This window comes from Macaca fascicularis, chromosome 2 (assembly GCF_037993035.2).
Source record: "Macaca fascicularis isolate 582-1 chromosome 2, T2T-MFA8v1.1".
NCBI lineage: Eukaryota > Metazoa > Chordata > Mammalia > Primates > Cercopithecidae > Macaca > Macaca fascicularis.
In genome coordinates this window covers 131,815,222-131,836,151 of record NC_088376.1, presented here as the reverse complement: position 1 = coordinate 131,836,151, position 20,930 = coordinate 131,815,222, and the positions used below count along the sequence as shown (strand labels likewise).

General features: G+C 39.0%; 1 protein-coding gene across 12 annotated transcripts in view; it reads left to right on the top strand.

Moving 5' to 3' along the window:
* Window positions 1-19,802, top strand: part of TAFA4 (TAFA chemokine like family member 4) — a 229,754-nt gene extending 209,952 nt beyond the window's left edge. For 5 of the 12 annotated variants that reach the window (XM_074032658.1, XM_045385898.2, XM_074032659.1 and 2 more), the window contains 2 exons: window positions 2,594-2,718; window positions 14,800-16,152. In XM_074032658.1, coding sequence (XP_073888759.1) covers window positions 2,594-2,718; window positions 14,800-14,811 — 137 coding nt within the window. In that variant the 3' untranslated portion in view covers window positions 14,812-16,152. Of the gene's footprint in view, window positions 1-2,593; window positions 2,719-14,799; window positions 16,153-17,255; window positions 17,274-17,830 lie in introns of those variants that run through there. The other 7 variants (XM_065538875.2, XM_005547569.4, XM_065538877.1 and 4 more) reach the window with 4 other exon arrangements.
* Window positions 19,803-20,930: the final 1,128 nt, after the last annotated feature.

The following is a 20,930-nucleotide window of genomic DNA, read 5'->3' as shown; positions in this document are numbered from 1 at the left end:
CCAGGCTGGAGTGCAGTGGTGTGTTCTTGGCTCACTGCAAGCTCCACCTCCCAGGTTCACACCATTCTCGTGCCTCAGCCTCCCAAGTAGCTGGGACTACAGGTGCCTGCCACCACACCTGGCTAATTTTTTTTTTTTTTTGTATTTTTAGTAGAGATGGGGTTTCACCTTGTTAGCCAGGATGGTCTTGATCTCCTGACTTCATGATCTACCTGCCTCAGCCTCCCAAAGTGCTGGAATTACTGGCATGAGCCACCGCACACAGCCTAGTTCTTCTTTAAATACCAGGTACTAATAAATTCAGTAAAGCTGCAGAATACAAAATCAACATCCAAAACTCAGTTGCATTTTGCTAACAATGAACTATCCAAGAAATTAAGGAAATGATCCTATTTTAATAATAGCACCAAAAAGAATAAAATACTTAAGAATCAATTTAACCAAGGAGGTAAAAAAATCTGTACACTAAAAACTGTAAGACATTAATGAAAGAAATGGAACAATATCCTGTGTTCATAGATTGGAGAAATATTGTTAAAATGTCTATACTCTCCAAAGCAATCTACGGATACAATCCCTAACAAAATTCCAACATAATTTTCCACAAAGAGAGAAAAGCAGTCCTAAAATTCATATAGAACCACAAAAGACCCCAAGTAGCTAATGCAATTTTGAAAAAGAAAAACAGAGTTGGAGGCACACAGCCCCGATTCAAATTATATTACAAAGCTATAGTTATCAAAACAGTATGGCACTGGTATAAAAATAGACATGTAGACCCATGGAACAGAATAGACAACTCAGAAATAAATCCATGCATTTATAGTCAACTGGTCTTTGACAGGATGACAAGACTACACAATGGGGAAAGGATAGTCTCTTTAATAAAGGGTACTGGGAAGAAAATTAGACATTCCCATGCAAAAGAATGAAGTTAGACCTGTGACTTAAACCATACAGAAAAGTTAACTTGAAAAGGATGTAATCTATGAAATGAAACTATGAAACTTCTAGAAGAAAACATAGGATAAAAGGTCCTTGTTATTGGTCTTTGGAATGATATTTTGGTTATGACACCAAAAGTACAGGCAACAAAAGCAAAAATAAACAATTGGGACTACATCAAATGGAAAAGCAACCTACAGAATGGGAGAAAATACTTGCAAGTCATATATCTGATAAGGAGTTAAGATCCAAAATATAAAAGAAACCCACCTGCTCAATTGCCAAAAATTAATACCCTAATTAAAAAGTAGGAAAAAGAACTGAATTGATATTTTTCCAAGGAAGACATACAAATGACCAACAGGCATATGAAAAGGTGAAGGAATGCCATGTCTTCCAACTTTCCTATGGCTTTTTGTAATTGACTTTAAGTGGTTGCTGGCCACTCACTAGAATGGCATGGAGAGATGAACACCATGTATGATGGAAATTTTTAGTGCTTTTAGTTTTTGCTATTAACAGAGACCATCAAACATAAGAACCAGTTGCAATACCATTGTAACCTGCAATCAAAGATGATGACCATAATAACAGCTAACATTTTCTAAGACTATTGTGACTGGCTCAAAGTCAGCAAAGACTTTCACACATGGATTAACTTTATCCTCTTAATATCCTAGGGTGAGGATCTACTTTTCAAATGAAAAAACGGACAGAGAAGTCCGAGAACTAGTCTAATCTAGAGGATGGCACAGTCAGAATTCAAACCCAGGCAAGCCCACCACAAAGCCTGAGATCTCACCAGCTCTCTTTTACAGTTGGGCAGTCCACTGCAAAAGTGATCTATTTTTTATTTGTATAAACTTAAGGGTACATAGTGGTGAAGTCTGGGCTTTTAGTGTAGCCATCACCCAAATAGTGTACCTGGTACCCCTTAAGTAACTTCTCGTCCTTCCCACCCTTCCAAGTCTCCAATTTGTTGTTCCGTGACTATGTCTCTGTGTACACATTATTCAGCTCTTGTTTATAAGTGAGAAAATGACTGACTTTTGACTTTGACTTTGTTTCTGGGTTATTTCACTTAAGATAATAACCTCCGGTTCCATCCATGTTGCTGTAAAAGACAGGATTTCATTCTCTTCTGTGGCTGAGTAGTATTTGATAGCGTATCTATACCACATTTTCTTTATCCAGTCTTCCACTGATAGACACATGTTGATTCCATGACTTTGCTATTTATTACTAGTGCTGCGATAAACATATGAGTGCAGGTGTCTTTTTGATATAACAGTCTCTTTTCCTTTGGGCAGATAGCCGGGGGTGGGATTGCTGGATTGAATGGTTGTTTGGTTTTTAGTTATTTGAGAAATCTCCATACTGTTTCCCATAGAGGTGGTACTAATTTGCCTTCACACCAACAGTGTATAAGCATTCCCTTTTCTCTGTGTTGTCATCATCTGTTGCTTTTAAATTTTTTAATAAAGAAATATTTTGTAGAGTATATGCCTGATGAGATTCCTTAAATTTACTAACAGTAAATTTAATAGCAATCTTTGAACTCAGTGTACTACTCTGTATTGAGTTTTATTTTGTCCATCTTTGGAGGAAGAAACAGTGTCACAAATATTATTTGGCCTTTGTTTTCCAGCTTCCATTGTGATTCAGAAATGGTGGTGTCACATGAATCCATGTTTGGAAGGAGAGGATTGTAAAGTGCTGCCAGATTACTCAGGTTGGTCCTGTAGCAGTGGCAATAAAGTCAAAACTACAAAGGCAAGTATAGACAAAATGCAACTACAATTTACAATTTATCAACTGTGGGGCTTCCTCCCCTTGATTTTATTCTGCCATCAAGAAAACATTATTATGTGTTGACAAACCTGCTGGGGCAGTGCTACCTTAGGGCTTTGGCCTTTTTGAAAAGTGCATTTCCCAGCATCATTCTGTGCGTCAGATTTTATAGAGCAGTGATTTGGTGGGAGAATTCATTATTTTAGGCAGGGCCCCTAAATTCATTTCAGCTTCTTCACAAGCCCGAATTAAAGTAAAAGTTTCAGAGCTGACAGGCCAGTGTATCAAAACACCATGGCAAGAATCCACATCCAGATGATTTACTCAAGTAGAAATACCTATTGCTTTAAAGGAGATTTAATGGTTGGAGATTCTTATTCAAGACTTAGAAGCCAACACTTTTCTCCCCAAATGGTCCTCTTTTTAATTCTCACTGTCACTGAAGAACACCATTGTCTACCCAGTTCTCCAGCCAGAAACCTACCTTCTTCCTTATCTTCCCATGATCAGTTGGTTACATTGTCCTTAGGATTTTTACTACCCAACTTTCCCATGATTCTTCAACACTGTGCTTACTCCTCTTGTCCAATCGGCCATCTCATATGGAGATGCATCTAGATTGCTGCCTTCCAATCTGGTCCCTACACAGTGACTACAGTAATTTTGTAAAATGCACATCCTCTAAGCTAATCCACCTCAAAATATTCCACTGGCACCCTCTGGTAATTGGTCCACTAGCCTCTGCCTGGTCTTTAATGAGTAACATGGCTAAGCCACCTCCGCTTCCTTCTTGCTGCTCTAAACATCCTGGCCTTTTGTCAGTCCCTCTTACCCTGGTCCTTTTGCACTGGCTGTTTCCATCCTTTTCTGGTTAATCATCATTTTTCCAGGGACCTCTTTCCTGATTGAATGCATGCTCCCTGTATCTTTGAGCATTTATTATGGTTACATTTTACATAGATTGCTATCCATATTTTGCTTAATACCTAGAACTTTCTGTCTCGTGGGAGAGCTTTGATGTTGGGCCCTGGCAGTCCCAGAGCCAGCTGAATGCCTTGGTAACTATTTCTTGAATGAAAATTGACATGACCAAGGTCATTCTAAGATCATTAGAATTAGACATACTGGAATGGAGTGACTCTGGTTATCACTGCTATTGAACTTTGATCCCTTAGGAAATACATACAGTGAATGGCTTCTTGCCTTTCTTATGTCGTCTCCTTTATGAATACTTTGAGCACTCTAAGTGCTTAGTAATTCATCTTCAGTCATGGAGGTCAAAAGCAGGCCAGTTCTTCTAAGTGTTAACATGAACTATTATATTAAGATTTTGTAAAATATATTAAAACATAAAGATAGTAAGTCTAAAACAAAATATTAGAAAATATGATTGTACAAAACATTTTAAATGGGAACTTTAGCTGATATTATACCCCAGATTATCAATGGAATAGTTGTCAGTTGATTCTAGGTAAAACCAGAATGTCAAAATGAAGACCATTTTCAACATTAATTGCAATTGTCAAGTAACTTACCCTTGTTACTGATATTGAGATGACTGGGGTAATGACCTGATATCTGCTTTTGTATCCAGGGCAGCAGAAGTCCATGGAGTCATTTACTGGTGGGGCAAGGAGGTCAACACTCGTATCATTCTAAGCCATTCCCAATAAACTTCCATCCTATATAGACCCAGCATGCTTGCTAAGCAAACCCTGCCTTAAGATAATTTCCTTATCTTTCCCTTGGGCCGTTTCAGCTATTTTTTCCTAATTCCTTCCTAAGTAAAAATCTTGGAGTAACCCATGAATTAGGGTATTACATCCATCAGTGATAAAAATTTTCTTTCATCATATTTCTTGTAGGCTAAGGAATAACATTTTGGAAGATTCTATTTGTATTGATTTTTATATATAAATACAAAACAAGATCATGAGCAGAAGCCAACGGTAGTTCTCTTGGTAGAACGGCTCTCTATTTATGTGTAGTTAGAGAAGGCATTTGCAGGAAGCAAACCTTTAGGGACATTTTGGCTCAGTGCTGGGAATGTAAGTTTGCTCTAGCTAAATCCTCAATGGTAGTGACATTTCATTTAGCACTTTGAAAAGTTGTAGAAAGATAATACAGTTCCCCAAGCCATCATGATACTTGGGCTGCTTTTTTAGTGATATGTCACTTGAGAATAATCTTGAAGTCATAAAACTTTGTTTCCTTTATTAATCCAAGTCAGTGTGACTTGAACTGCATAAAACATTTTATGTCTTTTATGGATCTTATGCACATAGAGTAAATTCATTTGTGGATCTGTGACTAGCTTCCAGTTGTATCTTTTTCTTAAAATTGTTACTGACCTTACACCACAGGTAAGACAGAGGTCCTAGAAAAGCAGAGCAATTATCTCCCTAGAGGATGTGTTAACTAAACTATATAACAAAATAGTTTCCATTTTCTTTAAACAGTTCATGCACAGCAGCATCAAAACACAGAAAGGCTAAAGTAAGATGGTCTCCAGTAAGCCAGCTATGTCAGAATTTTATTTTCCATTTAAATGCAAATATGAAAATAGTTGGCAGTTAACTTGAATACTAATAGCTTTAGATGAAGATATGAAAAGAGAGAGGATAATTCCCTAACTAGTCATCTTTTCCAGGTATAAAATACTGGCATTGAGTTTACTCTGCCGACATAGTTTTCAGCGTCTCTAGAGCTACTGCTTCTTGTGGGAAAATATGACCCTCTCTATGGACCTGCCTTAATTGAAATCTGGGTTTTGCTGCATTCTCTGCGCTAAGGAGCTTTTCATTCTCTGGGGTTGCCATTGTTAAGCCTTCTAACAAGGGTATGATGTCTTCTTAGCATCGAAGCCAAGCATTTGCCATATCTTGTTTGTGAGCAGAAGCAAATCACTTTGAATCTTGAGACATTTTAGACTTTTTAATGTTCTTATTTTTGAATCCTCTACTAAGGGTGAAAAGCTATGTCTTTATAGTAGTAGTTCTCATCCAGAGGCACTTTTGCCCCTGAGAAGACGTTTGGCAATGTCTTGGATATTTCTGGTCATCACACATTGTGAGGATGCTACTGGCATCTTGTGGGTAGAGGCCAGGGATGCTACTAAACATCCTACAAAGCACAGACAGCCTCTACAACAATTATTTGACCCCAGTATATTTTTTTCAGTAGCTCTTTGCAGACTTCCTACTTGATTATTTTACTTCATTTTTCAAAGTTTCTATTGTCTAAATATTTCCAATATTTCATATTGGAAAATTTCTACAGAATGGAAGCAACGGTTTTGTCTTCAGTATCTTCCTCAAATGGCTCTCTAATCTACTTGTCTCTTGGGCCATCACCATGGGTCATTGTCAATATAATAATAATTTAATGCTATCATGGGAATGTGTTAGAAACACAGTTTTGAACTCTAACTCTAGGATATTCTGGTATAGTAAAAGTCTAGGATAGGGCTTAGAAAACCATGCTTTTAAAACAGTTGTTCTTAGGGTGAGTGTGATGAACAGGCAGCATGAGGGAACCATTAGTCTAACTGAGCTCTCTACCTGTTCTCACCCTTAATTGACTTATACCTTGCTTTCTCTGCATCAAGGGTAAACTCCCTGCCCAGGTTCCTTCCCTGTTGAGAGATCATCAATGGATCCCCCTTGGAAACTGATGCAAAATACAGATTATAAGCATCTTAAATGGGCCTTCACTGCCAATCATTGTACAGGCCATATACTTCCGCATACCATTGCTGCCTCCTTTTTTCACTTCCTCTTCTAAAATTCCACTTGTCTTTTTTTTTTTTTTTTTTTTTTATTATACTTTGAGTTCTAGGGTACATGTGCATAATGTGCAGGTTTGTTACATATGTATACTTGTGCCATGTTGGTGTGCTGCAACTATCAACTCGTCAGCACCCATCAACTCGTCATTTACATCAGGTATAACTCCCAATGCAATCCCTCCCCCCTCCCCCCTCCCCATGATAGGCCCCGGTGTGTGATGTTCCCCTTCCCGAGTCCAAGTGATCTCATTGTTCAGTTCCCACCTATGAGTGAGAACATGCGGTGTTTGGTTTTGTGTTCTTGTGATAGTTTGCTAAGAATGATGGTTTCCAGCTGCATCCATGTCCCTACAAAGGACACAAACTCATCCTTTTTGATGGCTGCATAGTATTCCATGGTATATATGTGCCACATTTTCTTAATCCACTCTGTCACTGATGGACATTTAGGTTGATTCCAAGTCTTTGCTATTGTGAATAGTGCCACAATAAACATACGTGTGCATGTGTCTTTATAGCAGCATGATTTATAATCCTTTGGGTATATACCCAGTAATGGGATGGCTGGGTCATATGGTACATCTAGTTCTAGATCCTTGAGGAATCACCATACTGTTTTCCATAATGGTTGAACTAGTTTACAATCCCACCAACAGTGTAAAAGTGTTCCTATTTCTCTACATCCTCTCCAGCACCTGTTGTTTCCTGACTTTTTAGTGATTGCCATTCTAACTGGTGTGAGATGGTATCTCATTGTGGTTTTGATTTGCATTTCTCTGATGGCCAGTGATGATGAGCATTTTTTCATGTGTCTGTTGGCTGTATGAATGTCTTCTTTTGAGAAATGTCTGTTCATATCCTTTGCCCACTTTTTGATGGGGCTGTTTTTTTCTTGTAAATTTGTTTGAGTTCTTTGTAGGTTCTGGATATTAGCCTTTTGTCAGATGAGTAGATTGCAAAAATTTTCTCCCATTCTGTAGGTTGCCTGTTCACTGTGATGGTAGTTTCTTTTGCTGTGCAGAAGCTCTTTAGTTTAATTAGATCCCATTTGTCAATTTTGGCTTTTGCTGCCATTGCTTTTGGTGTTTTAGACATGCAGTCTTTGCCCATGCCTATGTCCTGAATGGTACTACCTAGGTTTTCCTCTAGGATTTTTATAGTAGTAGGTCTAATATTTAAGTATCTAATCCATCTTGAATTAATTTTCATGTAAGGAAAGGATCCAGTTTCAGCTTTCTACTTATGGCTAGCCAATTTTCCCAGCATCATTTATTAAATAGGGAATCCTTTCCCCATTTCTTGTTTCTCTCAGGTTTGTCAAAGATCAGATGGCTGTAGATGTGTGGTATTATTTCTGAGGACTCTGTTCTGTTCCATTGGTCTATATCTCTGTTTTGGTACCAGTACCATGCTGTTTTGGTTACTGTAGCCTTGTAGTATAGTTTGAAGTCAGGTAGCGTGATGCCTCCAGCTTTGTTCTTTTGACTTAGGATTGTCTTGGAGATGCGGGCTCTTTTTTGGTTCCATATGAACTTTAAAGCAGTTTTTTCCAATTCTGTGAAGAAACTCATTGGTAGCTTGATGGGGATGGCATTGAATCTATAAATAACCTTGGGCAGTATGGCCATTTTCACGATATTGATTCTTCCTATCCATGAGCATGGTATGTTTTTCCATTTGTTTGTGTCCTCTTTGATTTCACTGAGCAGTGGTTTGTAGTTCTCCTTGAAGAGGTCCTTTACATCCCTTGTAAGTTGTATTCCTAGGTATTTGATTCTCTTTGAAGCAATTGTGAATGGGAGTTCATTCATGATTTGGCTGTTTGTCTGTTACTGGTGTATAGGAATGCTTGTGATTTTTGCACATTAATTTTGTATCCTGAGACTTTGCTGAAGTTGCTTATCAGCTTAAGGAGATTTTGGGCTGAGACAATGGGGTTTTCTAAATATACAATCATGTCATCTGCAAAGAGGGACAATTTGACTTCTTCTTTCCCTAACTGAATACCCTTGATTTCTTTCTCTTGCCTGATTGCCCTAGCCAGAACTTCCAACAGTATGTTGAATAGGAGTGGTGAGAGAGGGCATCCCTGTCTTGTGCCAGTTTTCAAAGGGAATTTTTCCAGTTTTTGCCCATTCAGTATGATATTGACTGTGGGTTTGACTGGTGCCCCTCCCCCAGCCTCGCTGCTGCCTTGCCGGTAGATCAGACTGCTGTGCTAACGTACCTCTTATTATTTTGAGGTACGTTCCATCAATACCGAATTTATTGAGCGTTTTTAGCATGAAGGGCTGTTGAATTTTGTCAAAAGCCTTTTCTGCATCTATTGAGATAATCATGTGGTTCTTGTCTTTGGTTCTGTTTATATGCTGGATTATGTTTATTGATTTGCGAATGTTGAACCAGCCTTGCAGCCCAGGGATGAAGCCCACTTGATCATGGTGGATAAGCTTTTTGATGTGTTGCTGAATCCGGTTTGCCAGTATTTTATTGAGGATTTTTGCATAGATGTTCGTCAGGGATATTGGTCTAAAATTCTCTTTTTTTGTTGTATCTCTGTCAGGCTTTGGTATCAGGATGATGTTGGCCTCATAAAATGAGTTAGGGAGGATTCCCTCTTTTTCTATTGATTGGAATAGTTTCAGAAGGAATGGTACCAGCTCCTCCTTGTACCTCTGGTAGAATTCAGCTGTGAATCCATCTGGTCGTGGACTTTTTTTGGTTGGTAGGCTATTAATTATTGCCTCAATTTCAGAGCCTGCTATTGGTCTATTCAGGGATTCAACTTCTTCCTGGTTTAGTCTTGGAAGAGTGTAAGCGTCCAGGAAATTATCCATTTCTTCTAGATTTTCCAGTTTATTTGCATAGAGGTGTTTATAGTATTCTCTGATGGTAGTTTGTATTTCTGTGGGGTCGGTGGTGATATCCCCTTTATCATTTTTAATTGCGTCGATTTGATTCTTCTCTCTTTTCTTCTTTATTAGTCTTGCTAGTGGTCTGTCAATTTTGTTGATCTTTTCAAAAAACCACCTCCTGGATTCATTGATTTTTTGGAGGGTTTTTTGTGTCTCTATCTCCTTCAGTTCTGCTCTGATCTTAGGTATTTCTTGCCTTCTGCTAGCTTTCGAATGTGTTTGCTCTTGCTTCTCTAGTTCTTTTAATTGCGATGTTAGAGTGTCAATTTTAGATCTTTCCTGCTTTCTCTTGTGTGCATTTAGTGCTATAAATTTCCCTCTAGACACTGCTTTAAATGTGTCCCAGAGATTCTGGTATGTTGTATCTTTGTTCTCATTGGTTTCAAAGAACTTCTTTATTTCTGCCTTCATTTCGTTATGTACCCAGTAGTCATTCAGGAGCAGGTTGTTCAGTTTCCATGTAGTTGAGCGGATTTGATTGAGTTTCTTAGTCCTGAGTTCTAGTTTGATTGCACTGTGGTCTGAGAGACAGTTTGTTATAATTTCTGTTCTTGTACATTTGCTGAGGAGTGCTTTACTTCCAATTATGTGGTCAATTTTGGAGTAAGTGCGATGTGGTGCTGAGAAGAATGTATATTCTGTTGATTTGGGGCGGAGAGTTCTATAGATGTCTATTAGGTCTGCTTGCTGCAGAGATGAGTTCAATTCCTGGATATCCTTGTTAACTTTCTGTCTCGTTGATCTGTCTAATGTTGACAGTGGGGTGTTGAAGTCCCCCATTATTATTGTATGGGAGTCTAAGTCTCTTTGTAAGTCTCTAAGGACTTGCTTTATGAATCTGGGTGCTCCTGTATTGGGTGCATATATATTTAGGATAGTTAGCTCTTCCTGTTGAATTGATCCCTTTACCATTATGTAATGGCCTTCTTTGTCTCTTTTGATCTTTGATGGTTTAAAGTCTGTTTTATCAGAGACTAGTATTGCAACCCCTGCTTTTTTTTGTTCTCCATTTGCTTGGTAAATCTTCCTCCATCCCTTTATTTTGAGCCTATGTATGTCTCTGCATGTGAGATGGGTCTTCTGAATACAGCAGACTGATGGGTCTTGACTCTTTATCCAGTTTGCCAGTCTGTGTCTTTTAATTGGAGCATTTAGTCCATTTACATTTAAGGTTAAGATTGTTATTTGTGAACTTGATCCTGCCATTATGATAGTAGCTGGTTATTTTGCTTGTTAGTTGATGCAGTTTCTTCCTAGCCTCGATGGTCTTTACATTTTGGCATGTTTTTGCAATGGCTGGTACCGGTTGTTTCTTTCCATGTTTAGTGCTTCCTTCAGGGTCTCTTGTAAGACAGGCCTAGTGGTGACAAAATCTCTAAGCATTTGCTTCTCTGTAAAGGATTTTATTTCTCCTTCACTTATGAAACTTAGTTTGGCTGGATATGAAATTCTGGGTTTAAAATTCTTTTCTTTAACAATGTTGAATATTGGCCCCCACTCTCTTCTGGCTTGGAGAGTTTCTGCCAAGAGATCTGCTGTTAGTCTGATGGGCTTCCCTTTGTGGGTAACCCGACCTTTCTCTCTGGCTGCCCTTAAGATTTTTTCCTTCATTTCAACTTTGGTGAATCTGGCAATTATGTGTCTTGGAGTTGCTCTTCTCGAGGAGTATCTTTGTGGTGTTCTCTGTATTTCCTGGATTTGAATGTTGGCCTGCCCTACTAGGTTGGGGAAGTTCTCCTGGATGATATCCTGAAGAGTGTTTTCCAACTTGGTTCCATTTTCCTCCTCACTTTCAGGCACCCCAATCAGACGTAGATTTGGTCTTTTTACATAATCCCATACTTCTTGCAGGCTTTGTTCATTTCTTTTTCTTCTTTTTTCTTTTGGTTTCTCTTCTCGTTTCATTTCATTCATTTGATCCTCAATCGCTGATACTCTTTCTTCCAGTTGATCGAGTCGGTTACTGAAGCTTGTGCATTTGTCACGTATTGCTTGTGTCATGGTTTTCATCTCTTTCATTTCGTTTATGACCTTCTCTGCATTAATTACTCTAGCCATCAATTCTTCCACTTTTTTTCAAGATTTTTAGTTTCTTTGCGCTGGGTACGTAATTCCTCCTTTAGCTCTGAGAAGTTTGATGGACTGAAGCCTTCTTCTCTCATCTCGTCAAAGTCATTCTCCGTCCAGCTTTGATCCGTTGCTGGCGAGGAGCTGCGCTCCTTTGCCGGGGGAGATGTGCTCTTATTTTTTGAATTTCCAGCTTTTCTGCCCTGCTTTTTCCCCATCTTTGTGGTTTTATCTGCCTCTGGTCTTTGATGATGGTGATGTACTGATGGGGTTTTGGTGTAGGTGTCCTTCCTGTTTGATAGTTTTCCTTCTAACAGTCAGGACCCTCAGCTGTGGGTCTGTTGGAGATTGCTTGAGGTCCACTCCAGACCCTGTTTGCCTGGGTGTCAGCAGCAGAGGCTGCAGAAGATAGAATATTGCTGAACAGCAAGTGTACCTGTCTGATTCTTGCTTTGGAGGCTTCCTCTCAGGGGGGTACTCCACCCTGTGAGGTGTGGGGTGTCAGACTGCCCCTAGTGGGGGATGTCTCCCAGTTAGGCTACTCAGGGGTCAGGGACCCACTTGAGCAGGCAGGCTGTCCCTTCTCAGCTCTCAACCTCCGTGTTGGGAGATCCACTGCTGTCTTCAAAGCTGTCAGAGTCGTTTGCGTCTGCAGAGGTTTCTGCTGCGTTTGTTATTGTTTACTGTGCCCTGTCCCCAGAGGTGGAGTCTACAGAGACAGGCAGGTTTCCTTGAGCTGCTGTGAGCTCCACCCAGTTCCAGCTTCCCAGCGGCTTTGTTTACCTACTTAAGCCTCAGCAATGGCGGGTGCCCCTCCCCCAGCCTCGCTGCTGCCTTGCCGGTAGATCAGACTGCTGTGCTAGCAATGAGGGAGGCTCCGTGGGCGTGGGAGCCTCCCGGCCAGGTGTGGGATATAATCTCCTGGTGTGCCCGTTAGCTTAAAGTGCAGTATTGGGGTGGGAGTTACCCGATTTTCCAGGTGTTGTGTGTCTCAGTTCCCCTGGCTAGGAAAAGGGATTCCCTTCCCCCTTGTGCTTCCCAGGTGAGGCGATGCCTCACCCTGCTTCAGCTCTCGCTGGTCGGGCTGCAGCAGCTGACCAGCACCAATAGTCCGGCACTCCCCAGTGAGATGATCCCAGTACCTCAGTTGAAAATGCAGAAATCACCGGTCTTCTGTGTCGCTCGCGCTGGGAGTTGGAGACTGGAGCTGTTCCTATTCGGCCATCTTGCTCCGCGCCCCCCCCACTTGTCTTTTAATGTCCAGCTCAGATGACTCCTTTACCCTGAAGTTTTGTCTTCCCTGATCTCTATAGTCAGACTTGTAATGCTCAGGGTACCCTGAGGAATGGGAGTAGAGCTAATACTGGCATCTTAGTAGCCCTGTATCCATCAAAATTCAGAAGTAGCAATGAATCTTCCACATGTAATCAGTACAATAATAATTTTAAAGGAAAATAAATCTGAGAGCATTTTATCATCCAACTTCAGTGAAGTTGTCCAAAATGAGCTGGGCATGGGGAATAAGTTGCCTTTGACAATTACATCCTGGATGTACATTGATAGATCCAGAAAGAGCTAACATCACAATAGCCACCATTCCCTGAGTACAAACCGTGTGTCAACCACTGGGCTGTGTCATTCAAGTCATGTATTTTATTCACTCTTTACTACAACTGTAGGGGGCAGGTACTATTATCTTTATTTTGCAGATGAAGAAATTAAGGCTAAGAGAGACAATCTACCACATCACAGAACATGGCCAACTCCATCATTCAGTCACTTAAGCCAAAGATCTTGGAATTGTCCTTGATTCCTCTTTTTCTTACATCTTTGTCCTATTTGTCACAACTCTTTGACAGTTCAGTCTTGCCATGCATTTCTCATCTCTTCCTTGAACCTCAGAAAAAGGCCACAGTCCTTGCATTTACCTCTTCCTCTCTTCCCAGTGAGTCAGGCCTCCCTCACTTCCTTCAACCTTCCTTGACATCCTGTATAGAACAGCCCTCTACCTTCCCTTCACCAGCCTTTCTTTCCTCTATTACACTACCTTACTTTTCTCCATAGCCTATATTATTAATTTTACCTGTTTGTCCAACCTCTTCCTCTGGAATAGAGATCAGTAAACTGTGGCTTACGGGCCACATCCAGCCCTTGGCCTGCTTTTGTATGCCCCATGAGCTAAGACTGGGTTTTACATTTTAAGTAGTTGGAAAAAATCAAAAGCAGAATATTTCAGAATGCATGAAGATTATATGAAATTCAGATTTCACCATCTATACATAAAGTCTGGAACAAAGCAATGCCCATTCATTTATTTATTGTCTATGGCTACTTTTGTGAATGAAATAAAGGCAGAGTTAAGAAGTTGCTATAGTGACTGTATGGCCGGCAAAGCTGAAAATATTTACCGTATGTAGTCCTTTCCAGTAAGTTTTCCAGCCCCTGCTCTAGAAGGTAAGCTCCATGAGGGCAGGGTTTTGTTTAGTTTGCTGTAGTTACCCAGTACAAACAAAAGGGGAGTAATATTGTTGAATACATAAAGGCCGTATGTCAGTTAATAGCAAGGCTGAGGTTTGCATACATAGCTGATTGGGTCTAAAGCCCAGGTATAGTGACTGTACTATCAAATAATTTGCTTTGAAAAAATATTAATATTTTTGTGGTGTACACATGTTAAAGTCTTATGCTTTTTTTTTTTTTTCCACCTGAACTGGTATATTGGCTAACACATAAAATTTCTTATATGACCAATCAACTATAGAAACTGCTGTTCTATTTTCTTAGATCATAAGCAATGAGCCTGGATGTTTAAAAATGAAAAATACAACCACTACCTTTTTAATGGATAATACAGCAGTTTTATAAAATAACCTATTTTCAAAAGTGAAAGTTAACTGCATAAAAAAAAAAATAAAGGCAACATTTTTATCTTGACATGCACTGATTTTAATCAACCATTTGAAAAATTTTTAGTGCCATTAACAAAGCATGCTCAGCATGCATGAATTGATGGGCGATGAGTGTACCTAATCAGATGGGATTTTTATAACCTCACATATACAAAGCCAGACTGCATAATACCCTCTTTTGGAAGTCTTTGTGCATGTATTCTTTATATTTCTTGCTTTTAGGCTGCAAAGCAGAATTTGAACAGTTGATTTGGTGAGGTCGGTTATAGGTAAATGTACAAACTGATAAACTATTCATAGTCAGGACCTTATTGGTCTAGGGGGCAGGAATGGTTATTTTGGTGGGTATGGATTGTTGAATGCTCCTTTATTTGATTTGTTTTAGGTAACGCGGTAGCGAAGAGAGAGGTGTGCTTCAATCCTGGAGGGGCAGCAGGATGCGGAGCACTTTTGCTTGGATTCCCATCCTGGCCCCTTTGCAGAAAATTGTCTAGGATTTCAGCAACTTCATATTTGTATATGAGAGCTGTGAGAGGTGGCATTCACTTAACTGGCCCAGCCCTCTCTGCTTCGTGATTTTTATTTCGTCGAATTATAATCACAAGCCACCACACATTTGACATCCTATCTGGATTCCCAAGGAGCATACCTCCAACATCCGAGAAGAGCAAATCAGAGTCTTCAAAATGGATCACCACTAAGGGCATGTTCATTCTTCACTTTCTTTCTGCCTTTACAAAAGAACTTAGATGTATGTTTCAAAGGGTCCTCATTCTGTTCCTCTTTTGAACTTTTCCTTTTGCCCTTGTATTAAAGTGGTTTTAGAGGGGTCTAAAAAGATTTTGGCAAAACATATTTGCAGATGTAGATTAACTGGTGAAGAAGAGATCAACTGGTTAACTGGTAATGAACATTTATTTTATAATCTTTGAAGAATAGAAGGACATAGTTGGATTATTGTGTGTCATAGTATTTTTACTTTCCATTGTCCAGTTAGCAGAGAGAAAATGAGAGCGTTTTAACTTCAATGTACCATTTTACTGAGTGCTAAGGAAGCATATCAATTCCAATATTTTATAACCAAAGCTCTATCAGAACATATTTATAAAACTTGTTGGAATTTTTATGGCTTTTGTGTAGTCATGTAGGTAAATCATTTAAAATATAAACAAATCTCAATTTAGATCAAGGGTTATTTCTTAGATCAAGTTTATGCCAATTATATGAAAATATTTTAACTCCTAGACAGGAGTCTTTCAGTGCTGAATTTTTAGACTGTAAATGAGTTCTTCTTAACTTGGCTGTTTCCCTATTTCTGTGTTATTTCTTATTTCTTTAAAATCTGAGTCCTGATTGGCTTAATGATTTTGCAACAGACATGTCTCCACATATTCTCAGATGCTGTCACGTGGAAACGTATGAAACAGATGAAGAATGACTGACCCAGATTTTAAATGTATAAGGTACATACTACTGTAAAAATATGGGATGAATTTTATATATTAAGAAATACCAAAAACATAGTTTGTGCACCAAGTTAATTATCCCTGTCCTTTCACATTTATGGGGGGAAAATAAATCAATACTTTAATGTTGTTTATAGCATAATGGTTATTTGATTTTATTCTTGCAGAAGGAATGGAAAGATTTGTTGGCTAAATTTTTGAATTTGACTGGATGCTTACTACATTTGTTATGATTGTATGGATAAGTAAAAAAATTCATCCTGCTGATGGCATACATGTTTTTGTGATTATTATATGCCTTAAGACTTTGTGTTAACATCCTACCTAGGCTTGCAGATTTTAAACATGAAAAACTCCTCTTAAAAATAACACTTAACTTTGGGGATGTGAACTATATCGCAAAGTTGGCACATACATTTGGGTGGCTTCGTTTCTTCTCCCAAACCTATGTAGCATTAAGCTTAGGTACACTCATGATGTTTTATGCATACTTTGCTCCCTTTAGTATTGAGTTAAAAATATATATATATAAATTTTGTGATACATGAAACAGTGACTTAGTTTTTTAGCCCATGCGTCTGATCTTGTACCCCAAATAAGATTAAGTAACTATGACAGTACTTCACCTTTAGGTACATGTCTGGTGAGTAAACCACTTCCAGGGAATCAGTGGTCCATTTGGGAAAATGGCAGGCCTCAAAGCTGCCATTTCATCCATTGCTGTTTCAAAGTGTACTTTTTACTTCAAAAGTAAGGCCTGAAATGGGGCTTGCTTTGAGAAGCATGTTAATGTTATCATTCCTATTCCTTTCCTGTAGGGAAATAGGTAAGAGAATTTTTGGTATTTTTACAGAATTTAAAACAAACATACCAGGACAGTTTTGAGGCTGTTGGTCACAGCATGTTAGGACTCTGACTGGCACATGTAGTCTCAACACCTGAGAAACCTTTGCTGCTTGTATCTGTGTGGACACAGCCAAAGTCTCTATAAAGGAACAGTAACTACCTAGATTTTTTTCTCTCTCCCTCATGTCTGGATGTGCTGCTCCAAACCATATACCCCTTTGCCTTCATTTCCACATTGGAAAGGTGAAACTCTGTTAGTAAGTTACATTTAAGGAGCCTCTACAAGGCTGTTACAGTTATTGGCAAAATTCTCTGTCCCTCTATAAACCTATTTTTCTACTCAATTTGGGAGATATTTATGAGTATTTCCATTTCATAGAGGAGAATTTAAGACCTACAAGATATTAGACCAACCCAAACTCACACAGGGAGTTATTACTGGAAATTATACAATGAGAGTCATGATGAGATACAGAAAATTCTAGATTTTTCTTTGAGAGTACTTCTAAAATACTATTCTGTATTCTAGGTGTCCAGGTGATGGGGTAGCCTTAAATCTGTAGCCAGATGGTTTGCATCCAGCACCTGCAGTCTTTGCCACTATCCCAATGTCAACAGACTGATGAAGAATATCATGTTGCTACCCATTTTTTAAAAATGGGTAAAATAATCATAACTGAATTTCTGCTTGCATTTAAAAGAATATTTGTGTTTTAAAGAATTTATTTAAAGGAAACCTGGCCAGGAACAATATTAAAAATATTGAACTGCTCTGTAGTTCGTCTTGGACTATAAGCTGACTGTAAGTTACATATACCACTGTGCTCATTGGCAGATCACTTGCCCCTCTCCTCATGCCAGAGGCTACCTGATAGTGTAACTGAGCAGTCGAGCTTGAAAATACACTTTTAAACTTTTTTTCCCTCCTTTCTTCCAAGTCTCAAGATGTAACCTCAAAACAACTGTAGAAACTTTTCCTTAGTCTTAAAATAGAGCCTCAAACATACTTTGAAACTCCATTCCCTTCCTTTTACACTATGTACTCCTTTCCCCCATGCACATTTATCTAACTGTATGCTTTTATCTAATTATATGCTTACTTAGAAGTTCCAGGGGCTAATGTTGAGACAGACCGAGAATGGAGACCAAGAATGGAGACCCAGCTGCAAAATTCCAGAAATTACCTCAAGGTGGTTAGTCCACACCCCAGACATTTTAAGATGACAGCCGTCCGTGTTCCTGGTAGACAATAGTTTGAGATAGTCAACAGAAGAAGACATGTGGACCTTGTATTCAGCACCATTCCCCCATGCCTCCCATTCCAAGTTCCCTCTTTAATCCCTTCTCCCCAGCCGAAAGTTTGAAGTGGTTCTGGAAAGGGTGAGCTGGGTGTTTCCCCACAGCTAGCTCTGGAAATAGAATCATTTTCCTTTCACTACACTTCATCCTTGTTATTGGTTTTATAAGTGGTGAACAGCTAAGCCTGCACTTGATTACAAGAGCAGATACAATCTAGCATATGTTATGTGGATTTCCAAGGTTGCTTAAACAAGCGCATGTAGCAACATTGAACAGCCTATGTTCTCTCACATCAACACTACTGGATGCAGAGAAGCTGCCCCTTTTATGGGTCTATATATACTCCTTCATCCACCACCATCTCTACTTGGCCAGCTTCTTTCATTTGAAGTTTTGCAAGAACTTGTTGGTGTGTATACAAGGTTGAGCATCGACTCCTGAAAGTGGCAATGGAAACACCATACCAAAAATGCCTATTTCACAGATAAACTGGAAAATGCTTCCGCACAAAATTCTTCGTGCACTATTAGGGACCCACTGACCAAGGATAAATCCAGTGCTAGTCTGTTGACTAACTTTGCCATTTAGTGAAGCAGTCTAGCCTGAACAAACTGGCGTAGTACCTGCATATAACCTACGCACATCCTCCCATAAACTTTAAGTCATCCCTAGGTTCCTTATAATACTAATACAACGCACATCCTATATAAATAGTTGTCATACTGTATTTTGGGAATAATGACAGGAAAAAAGGTTTGTACGTGTTCAGTATAGACACAACCAACCTTTTTTCCCCCCCAAGTATTTTTGATCCACAGTTGGTTAAATTTACAAATGCCCATGGGACTGTAATCAGCTCTTAATAAAGTTGTGTATCATTTATGAATAACTTGTAGTCCAACTAGTCATTTCATGCCAAAAGAAAAACCAAAAAGCCTTGCCTGAAAACTGGGGCTTAAGGTTTAAGTGCATGCTGCTGATAGAAAATTGTGAACAGGTAAGACTAGATCTTTTCATGTTTTTTCCTTGTTTCCAAGTCAGTGAGAAATTTGAGAAAGTAAAGAAAGGACAAACTCAAACACTCAAGAAGCATTGCTTCCTGTTGCCCTTAGCTGTCAATTTGGCAGAATGTTGAAAACCCATGTGCTTTCTTCATGGACAAGTAAGTGCCTTGGCCTGTAATACCTATCTGGTGGACATCAGAGCACCACTGGAAAGAAAGATGCATAACACGGGTTATCCCAATTTAATCTGAAACATGAGATGACAGATGACACACACACACACACACACACACACACACTCTTTCAGGTTCATCTTGTAAAAAAACTCAAGCCCCATTCAGCAGCCATATTAAGGGAAACAATCATTTCAAATTACAAAGTAATCTTGTAAACAGAAACTTAGAACAAAAGAGCCCAGTAAATAATTGATGAACAGTTACTGAAGCATGTTGGGCGTCTTTGTAGTATTGATTTTTGGCTATGAAGAAAGCAGGGTTCTGCAAGCTCATACTTTTGTCTCTCCTATTTTGTACTATCAATATGCATAGCCCACTTACATGTTAGGAATGTAAAATGATGCATCTTTTATGTTGTTCATTTGGGCCCTTGCTCTCTGTGGATGAGGTCTCTGACTCATTCCTTAATTATCAGCTTTGATTCTTTTAACGAGAAGTTATCAAAATAGTTCAGGACACTGAATTATTAATTGAATAACTGTAATTAATGATCAAGAAATGGAAGCAAGCAAATAAACTTTGGTCTTCTACTTCCAAGTCTGAAATACTATTCTCAGTTCAGTTGGGTCTCTGAACTTCTCTGCCTTCTCTTTCAATTGCATCTTCACCATTGCTTTGTTACATGTATTAAGTTCAGTGCTCAGTGTTTTATAGGCCATTCACAGCATGGAAAATAAAATCATGCCCTTGCTATTTTATTGCAATAACTGAAAAGAAAACATAAAAAATAATCCATAGTTTCTCTCATACACACAAGTCAATAGAGTGGAATGCTTAAGTCAGCTCAGCGGGGGCATGCGTTGAAATAGGAATCAGGACAATACTTTGGAATATTTAAATATGTATGAGTGCTATATATCTGACAGAGGACTGAAACTGATTGAGTGCCACAGCAAAGAAACTAAGGTAAAACCACTAGGTTTCAGCTTGAGAAAAAGTTAGCGACAACTCTTGAAACTGTCAAAGTCAGAAAAACTGGTATTTCATGCTTCCATAAGCTATTTCAATCACTGTCTTTCCTGATTCACTACTAGAGCACAGACAAGGAGTAGGAACCGAGGAGGGAATCTGTGAAAGATGCTGTGTCTGACATTCCCAAGGGAAATGGATATTGCCTGTGGAAAGTCAGTGCAGATGGCTCTGATATGGCCACGTATGCATTTGGCTTAGGTCAGAGTGAGTGAAGTAGTGAGGGATTTGCATGGGTTTTTGGAGGGCTCTTATTTTACAAAAAAGATTAGGAAAAACTAATCTTAAAGACCTTTCTCATGTGTTACTCCATTCCTCTTCTTTAAAAAGAGCTATGTTGGTTTTTCTCTTCCCTCCTGACATCTCAAACACAAAAAGGAGAAAGAAGAGAGTAGGGAACTATTCAGGTTCAGAATAGGGCTTGGAAGGAAGATCTGCCCAATAGCTAATTTGTAAAAATTGATAGATTTGACTACAGAAAAAACAAAACTTTGTACATGGCACAACCACATAAACCAAACTAAACTCAAACTGGCAATAGTATTAACAGCCTATATGGCAGACAAAACTGATATTCATATGTGGAAAGTTTTTACAGATCAGTAAGCAAAAGATGAACATCTCAATAGAAAAGTGAACATGAGAGGGGTCGAGATGGCTGATTAGAAGCAACTGCAATCTACGGCTCTCACAAAA